Here is a 9,157-nt window from a genome sequence, read left to right as displayed (position 1 = left end):
CACAGGTTCTTAGATCTGCTTTGCCAAAGGAAAGCAACTCAAAATGGGTTAACAAGCTTACTTTAATCAGTCAAATATGTATCGTTTACCTAGTTCAGGGGAAAAAGGTCAGCACCCCGAACTTCAGAATACACAGACAGAACTATCAAGACAGAGAAACAGATCAAGCAGACAGTTTCCAAACTGTCCAACCATTACATCCATACCAAATCAACATCTGGGTTTCAACATCTGGGTTTTTCAAAGCCGAGGGACTCTCAACAACGGCTTCCCAGAGTCTCATCAAATAACAGAACACTTCTCAAAGTGAGCCCCAAAACAAAGCTACACATCAGGGCTTATATAGCCTTCTTCTGGCTCAGATAATGTAACAACCTTATTGATTCACTGCCCAATCAAAAAGTATCTACTGAAAAACAAGCCTCCCACCCCAGGCTCCAGGTGCACTTTAGCCTAGGGGCAGGGAAGATCTTTAAATTTGCATTTCCATTACAGTATCTTAAAAACCGAACAAGACAAAACAAAACAAAACCTTTCACTTCAAAATTTGACTTTATTGTTGCTCTGGGCAGGAAGTTTACAATACCTGAAGAATAAAAGTCATAAATAGCATAAAATACTGGATTAAACATAAGTAACATAGATTAAAATACTACCCCTTTTGATTGGCCTATTACCATCTGACTTGCTGTAGAGGTTTTATCCGACAGAAAGGAACTTAATTTGTCTCAAACTATCAGTTTGCTTCACTCCTTTTATCTCGGAATGCACACACACACACACACACACACACACACACACACTCCCATTCTGCTTGCTTAGCTAAAATACTAATATAAATATGCATCTGCTTGGAATGATATACACACATGTATCAAATGTACATCCACATACACATGAATGGATACACATGTGTATATGTATGAAGAGAGAGGCAGATGATAACTTCATATCTTCTGCATATGGACATCTTTTTCAATCATCAAGGAGACATTTCATATGCTGCTGCATCAACATTTTCATGAACGGTAACCTTGGCATCTTCTAGACTCAAAATTTGACTTTTGTACTTTTCATGCCAGTCATCCACAATGTACTGATGGTATGGGTCATTGGAGTGCTCCTGCCTCTTAGATTTCACTGTGCTCACCAGGATGGCCACAATAATGAAAGAGAACATCCCGATCATCACCATGAGGTACAAGATGACATAGTAGAAGTTCTCGGCATTGACTTTGGCCTGGAGAGCCTCTTCTTCTGCTGTCGTGTTGCTGCGCCAGTTGTCCATATAAGTAATAAAAATCCTTTTGAAAGCATCTTCCATTGTCTGTGTTAAATTTGATAAAACAGACATCTTTCCCACCATCTTCTACTGGAAAGACAAAAGGAATTATTAAAGGTTAAAAAAATTATTCCAATTTTTAAAAATCTCTTTCTATCCATTTTGAACATATATTTTTCAAGCTAACTTTCAAATCTTGAATCACTCATGCAAGTGGAAATGTATTTACTTGTGTGGGACTGCCAGGAATTCAAACAAGGGCTCTCCTTTTTTTAAAATTAATTTTTTTTTACATTTTGAGCTCTGCATTGTCTCTCTCCCTTCCTCCCTCTCAACCCCAAATTAGAGAAGGCCAGCATTGTATATCTGTACCTATATCTAGATCTGTGTGTCTGTGTGTGTGTGTGTATGAAATCATACAATATATACTTTCATATGTCAGTTCTTGCTCTGGAGGTGGATAAAATCTTCCTTCATAAGCCCTTTATCATTAATTTGAATGTTCGTATTACTCAGAATAGCTTAGTCATTCACAGTTAATGTTACTATGTACAATGTTCTCTTGTTTCTGCTCATTTCACTCAGCATTGTTTCATGCAAGTCTTTCCACATTTTTCTAAAATTAACAACCTGTTCGTCATTTATTACTGCACAGTAGTATTGTACCATAATCATATACCAGAACATATGCAGCCATTCCCTGATCAGTGGGTATCTCCTCAGTTTCCAGTTCTGTGTCTTTATCTTTGAGCTGCTATAAATATTTTAGAATATGTAAGTTCTTTTCCTTTTTCTCTGATCACTTTGGGAAACAGACCTAATAGTGGTTATTTCTGGATCAAAGGGTATACACAGTTTTATAACATTTTGGGCATAATTCCAGATTACTTTCCAAAATGGGTGGATCAGTTCACAGTTCCACCAACAGTGTATTAGTGTCCCAGTTTTTCCACATCCCCTCCAACATTTGTCATTTTCCCCTTCTATCATTTTAGCCAATCTAATAGGTATGAGATGGTGTCTCAAAGTTGTTTTAATTTGCATTTCTCTAATCTATAATGGTTTAATGCATTTTATATGACTACCAATATGTTTGATTTCTTCTTCCAAAAACTTTCTGCTTATACCCTTTGATCATTTCTCAATTGGGAAATGACTCATATTCTTATAAATTTGACTCAGTTCTCTAGATATTTGAGACATGAAGTCTTTGAGATACTATCTATAAAATTTTCCTCCCATTTTTTTCTTTCTATCTTGGCTACATTGGTTTTACTTACACAAAATATTTTAATTTAATGTAATCAAAATTATCCATTTTACATGCCACAATGCTGTCTCTTTTTTATTCATAAATTCTTCTTCTATCCATAAATCTGATAGGCAATATGTTCCACAGTCTTCATTTACTTATGATATTTTATTATTTATGATATATATTTATTATCTTATGATACCTTTCTAGGTCGTATGTCCTTTTTGACTTTGTCTTGGTAAATGGTGTAAAATATTGTTCTGTACCTAGTTTCTGCCAGACTGCTTTCCAGTTTTCTCAGCAATTTTTACCAAATAAAGAATTCTTATCCCCAAAACTTAGATCATTACATTTATCAAACACAGGGTTAATATAATCATTTGCTACTATGTATTGTATGCCTACACTATTCCACTGATCCAGCATTCTATTTCTTAACCAGTACCAGATAGTTTATATAATTACCACCTTATAATACAGTTTAAGATCTGGTACTGCTAGACCTTCTTCCTTTACATTTTTTTCCATTAATTCATTTGATATTCTTGACCTTTTGTTCTTCCTTGAATTTTGTTACTAGATCAATAAAATACATTTTTGGTAGTTTAATTGGAATAGCAATAAAAAAATAGGTTAGTTTAGGTAGAATGGTCATTTTTATTATATTGATTGAGTCCACGCATGAACAATTACTTTTTCTCCTGTGATTTAAATCTGACTTTATTTGAATAAAAAGTGTTTTATAATTATGTTCATATAGTTCCTGAGTTTGTCATGGCAATTTTACTCCTAGGTTTCTTATATTGTCTATGGTTATTTTAAATGGGGTGTCTCTATCTCTTCTTGCAGGCCTTTGTTGGTGATATGTGGAAATGTTAGTGAATTATATGAGTTTCTTTTATATCCTGCTACTTTGCTAAAATTATTAATTGTTGCAACTAATTTTTTTTGGTTGAATCTCTAGGATTTTCAAAGTATGCCATCATATAATCTGCAAAAAAGATGGTTTTTTCCCCTCATCATTCTGATTCCTTCAATTTCTTTTTCTTCTCATTGCTATAGCTAGGACTTCTGGTAGAATATTGAATAATATTGGTCATAATGGGCATATTATCTCTTTTATAGTTATCTTATTAGTTATAATTAATGAGCTCTCCTTTCTGTCATCTGTTTGTTTGCTTATAATGAGAATTTAAGTCCAGTGTTGAAGCCTGAGGTAGATCATATGGTCATAAAGTTGGTGGGTATCTGAAGAAGTCATTCAGCTATTATACCTTAGCCATTCCAAGCAGAAGCATATCTGTATCAGTGTTTTTTTTTTTTGGGGGGGGGAGGTGAGAGGGATATTCTTCTAGTTAAGCAGTATGGGAAGCAAAAGGACAGTGAGAGTATGACATGAAAGATGTGAAAATAAGTCATTAAAATTACAAGAAGTGAATTTGTTTATGGTCCCCAAAGACTAGAAAAACAATTAGAAAACTAGATTGAGAATCAGGAGGCCTGGCTTCTGGTCCTAACTCTAGTACTAGCTAGGAGTATGATATTGGGCAAATTACTTAATCTCTTTGGACCTTAGTTTCTTTGTTGGGAAAATTAGGGGGTTAAGCCAGATGATCTCTAAGCCATAAATATACATCCAATAAATTCATCCAATAAATTCAGTTTGAGTGACCAAAGAACAGATATGCTAGATAGATTTCTATGAGGAACAAGCATTTCTCACTTATATTCCTCACTCCCTCTTCCTTCACACAAGGCCTACTGTCTTGGAAAGGAATTCTAATTAAATAGAGGATAGTGTACCAAAACATGCTTTCCAAAATGCAATAGGAAATGCATTCTTTTCCCTGGTAGGAGCATAATTCACAGTCTAGTGAATAATATGTAGAATTCCTTAGTTCTATCACTGACTCTTCAGAGTGTGTTTAGGAAAAACATCTTAATTTCTCAAATGAGAAGAATGGGAACCTCATGGGAATCCAGACATTCTTCAAGTCAATTCATAGACAAAGGACTGTACTAGACACTGGAGACACAAAACAAAAATCATTAATACTACTGTCAAGGAGCTCTCCTTCTAGGGGTTGGGAGAAGGAGGGAGAGAATACATGTACATAAGAAATTAAATAAAGCATATTCAAAGTAACTGCAAGAAGTCAGTGCTAATAACCAGGGTATTTAGGAAAGCTCTCATAGAAGAGGTAGCATGTGAACTGTGCTTTGAAGATTGCCAAGCCTTGAGTCAGGAAGGGTTCAAATCTGGCCTCAGACACTTACTAACTGTGTGACCCTGGGCAAGCCCCTTAACCTTATTTGCTTCAGTTTCCTCATCTGTAAAATAATCTGGAGAAGGAGATGATAAAACCACTCCAATATCTTTGTTAAGAAAACCCCCAATGAAGTTACAAATGACTAATGACTGAAATGACTGAACAACAACAACAACAAATATTCTATAAGATGGAGATGAGAAGGAAAAACATTTCAGCAGAAGGAAAATTTAGGAAAAGCAGAGAGGTAGGAGGTAGAATCCTAAATTTTCAGTGTGAGTATTGGCACCTTGGAAATATGTGAATGCTCCAAATCAGGGCTTCATTAATTGTTTTGTTGATTTTCTAGACTTAAGAAAGCGATGGAGGATATGTTAATAATGCAGATTAAACATAAAAGTGTGTCCATTTTTTTTCAGAGAACAAACAATTAACAACATACCCTTAAATGTCTAGTTTGACTAGAGAAGAAAATGAATCATAAGGAGTAAGATGGAATATATTAGCTGTTGTGGAAGTCCCTTAGGAACCCTAGGTACACACTGTCTTCCTTTTGCATTTTCCATTAGAAACCAAAGAGACAAAAGTTGGGGAAAAGAAAGGTTTAGCTGCCCTAAAGGGCAGTTGTTAGGGCTCTGTAGCGGCAAGCACCCCAAGCATCCTCAGGGTTTGCTGCCAACACAGTTTCCTTTGTTAAAGGAAAGCAACTCAAAATGGGTTAACAAGCTTACTTTAATCAGTCAAACATATATAGTTTACCTCGTTCAGGGGAAAAAGGTCAGCACCCTGAACTTCAAAGTATACAGGCAGAATTATCAAGACAGAAACAGATCAAGTAGACAGCTTTCCAAACTGTCCGACCATTACATCCATACCAAATCAACATCTGGGTTTCAACATCTGGGTTTTTCAAAGCCGGGGGGCTCTGGACAAAGGCTTCCCAGAATCCAGATCAAATCACAGAACACTTCTCAAAGTGAGCCCCAAAAACAAAGCTACACATCAGGCCTTATATAGCCTTCTCCTGGCTCAGAGAATGTAACAACCTTTTGGACCCACTGGCCAATCAAAAAGTATCAATTGAAAAACAAGCCTCCCACCCCAGGCTCCAGGTGCACTTTAGCCTAGGGGCAGGGAAAATCTTTAAATTTGCATTTCCATTACAGGCTCCAGTGTAGGACTTAAAAAAAAGAATATTTATTTATTTTTGTTTTTAATTTTTGAAATAAAACAAGCATATACATAACATGGTATGAAAAAAGTTGCTTTCACAAAAAACTGAAAATCTGTCACATGCAACTTGCTATTTCTTTTAAATATATAATAGAATTATCATATACATTTCTGTTTCCATCCTTTTACCCTCCCCTCCCCCTAACCAAGAGATAGTTACCATTAGACACAAATATGTGTATACACATATATATGTATACATGTGTGTTTATATATGGAAAATCATTCTATACATACTTCTATTTATCAGGTCTTTCTCTGGATGCAGAATGTGTCTTCCTTCATATGTCCTTTGTAGTTAATTTGGGTGTTTATAATAGTCAAAATGACTTATCTGTTCAAAGTCTTCCCTCCACCCCCCACCCTCCAGGGGACTTTTGAAAGTATGATGCCCTGCTTTGCATTTCTCTCCACACTGCCACTTCTAGGACTTATACTGCCAATGTGTTCTGAGCAGGCAATTGCTTTTGCAGCTTGAACAAAGGTGATGCTGAAAGTGGAAAGGAAGAATCTTTTGGGAGCAGTACCCTGGGGACATCTTCCTGGACCTACCCAGGAATCTTGATGAGAAATCATCCTAGGAGAAGACAAGGAATGGGAGCAGATAGGGGAAACAAAATTTTCTCCTATGACTTTTCTATCAGCAGTATGCTTGGTTCACTTCCCTACAAAGGTTTCACTGCCTGTGAAAAGCCAAGGGCAGAAAAGAGCATAAAGGGAGACAGGTAGTTTGGTCTCTAATATAAGTGGGCTATGACTTACTCAAGTTTTGTTGGATCTTGGCACTGCACCTTCCTCTCCTTCACAAACACTGTGGTCTAGCCAGGCTGGCCTTCTTTCTGTTTCTCATATGTGGTACTCCATATTGTCTCCATACCTTTGTTCTGGCTGTCCTCTATCCTTGGAATGTATTCCATTCTCACTTACACCTCTTAGTATTCCTAGTTTTTCTTCAAGGCTCAACTCAAACACCCCTTCTATATAGAACCTTTCTTAATGCTAGTACCTTCCCTCCAAAATTACCTCGTATCTATTTTTTTGTGTGTGTATGCATGCATGCAGAGCATATGTATGTATGTATGTTGTTTCACCCAGCTAAACTGAGAGTCCCCAAAGGCAAAGATTATTGATAGTTTTATATGGCCAATGTATAATTCAGCGCTTAAGCAGGACCTTTATATATATACATATATGTGTTTGTATATGAATGTATATGTATGTATATATAGATACATGTATATATTTATATGTGTACATATATATTTGTTGATTGATTTCTTTTCAGCAAATGTACTTCAATTTATACTAAGTAAGTACACCTCGGGTCATACTAAAGTTGGAAAGACATTAAGATTGTGTAGGATGGGTGCAAACACAAGCTAAACAAATTATAAATTATAATAAGGATGAATTATTTTGTTCAGTTGTTCCTGACATTTTGTGACCCCACTTGGGGTATGTTTGGCAAAGATACTGTACTAGTTTGCCATTTCCTTCTCCAGGTCATTTTGCAGATGAGAAAACTAAGGCAAACAGTTAAGTGACTTGCCCAGGGTCACACAGTTGAGAACATATGAGGATAGATTTGAACTCAGTAAGATGAGTCTTCCTGACTTCAGACCCAGTATTCTATCCACTGTGCCACCTAGCTGCCCCCAAACAGAAAAACCTGAGGTGGTACTAAAGGGGAAAAATAAGAGATCATGAAGGGATGAGGTAGCTTCCATGAAGGGCATATACAGAGGGCCTAAGATTTTATACAGCTAGTTCCTGCTTGGGTCGAGTACAGATTACCTGGTGGTTTGAGTGCCACCTAGTGGCTTGCTCATATATGGCACCACAAGTAGCTTTCAGTCACACACTGGTCCTAAGCGTAAAGCAGTTGGTTGGCCTTGCAAAAATTTGACAAGAGAGTGTAGCCTAACTGGAAAGGCAGGTGAAAGGAAAGATAGGATTATAGATGGTTTTAAATTATCTTAAATGAGATAATACATATAAAGCACTTAACACATAGTAAGCACTTAAACAAAATTCTCTATCATCAGTGTTTATTCATTTTTCCAGGTTTATTTCCTAAATTGTGAGTTAGTATAAGGGTCAGGTTCTGCAAACTCCCATATTCTTCAATGGAGTGGTTAGGCTCTATTTGGTCTTAACTTTGTTTTCCTGGGTTCCTTCTGTCAGTTTCTACTTTTATCTGTGTTCAGAGCACCAGTAGGATTCAGTGGTCTCAGGCAGAACTCTTTGGTTGGCTGCCCCTCCTCAGGGCACTGTGTGATTTTCTGTCCCTTTTAAGAATCCTATGATCAAGGTTCTGGGTTATCTCTGTCCCTGCTGCCTGCCTAATACCTGAAACTTTGCTTCATTTTTCCTGTACCCTCTGTACCTCTATCACCTCTATCACCTTCCCCATTTCCCTAGGGCATGGGGAACCTGTGACCTCGAGGACACATGTGGTCTTCTAGGTCCTTGGGTCTAGCCTTTTGATTGAATCCAAGTTTTATAAAACAAATCCTTTTATTGAGGAAATTGTTCTGTGAAGTCTGGATTTAGTCAAGGGCTGCATTCCTTCTCCAGCTCATTTTGCAGATGAGAAAACTGAGGCAAACAGTTAAGTGACTTGCCCAGGGTCACATAGTTGAGAACATATGAGGATAGATTTGAACTCAGTAAGATGAGTCTTCCTGACTTCAGACCCAGTATTTTATCCACTGTGCCACCTAGCTGCCCCCAAATGGAAAAACCTGAGGTGGTACTAAAGGGGAAAAAAAGAGGTCATGAAGGGATGAGGTAGCTTCCATGAAGGGCATATACAGAGGGCTTAAGATTTTGTACAGCTAGTTCCTGCTTGGGTCACATGTGGCCTCAAGGCTGAAGGTTCCCCATCCTTGAGCCTACATAATATGATGTACAATCTTGAATGCAGCCTAGACAACAATTAGATGACTTCTCTTCTTAACTAAGAGAAGAGTGTTCAAGAAGGGGAAGCGTGGTCAAGCTACAGAAAAATGAAAGATAAGACTGAGAAAAAGCAATTGGATTTAGCAGCCCCAAGGTTGTTGGTAATCTTGGAGAAAGCAAAGTCAGTACAGTGGTAAGGATGGAAGCCAGATTGCA

General features: G+C 37.2%; 1 protein-coding gene across 1 annotated transcript; it reads right to left on the bottom strand.

The window, feature by feature from the left end:
- Nucleotides 1–788: 788 nt before the first annotated feature.
- KCNE2 (potassium voltage-gated channel subfamily E regulatory subunit 2) lies at nt 789–1,354 on the bottom strand. The gene has a single exon (XM_069074801.1). It carries the CDS (start codon nt 1,352–1,354, stop codon nt 983–985), a length of 372 nt encoding a protein of 123 aa, XP_068930902.1. The 3' UTR covers nt 789–982.
- Nucleotides 1,355–9,157: the final 7,803 nt, after the last annotated feature.

The sequence above is a fragment of the Petaurus breviceps genome, unplaced genomic scaffold (genome assembly GCF_028583685.1).
Source record: "Petaurus breviceps papuanus isolate PSGF00001 unplaced genomic scaffold, PetGlider_PUasm1.0 90897, whole genome shotgun sequence".
In the NCBI taxonomy this organism is placed as follows: domain Eukaryota; kingdom Metazoa; phylum Chordata; class Mammalia; order Diprotodontia; family Petauridae; genus Petaurus; species Petaurus breviceps.
The sequence above is the reverse complement of the archived record's forward strand: the minus strand, read 5'-3'. Positions and strand labels throughout refer to the sequence as shown.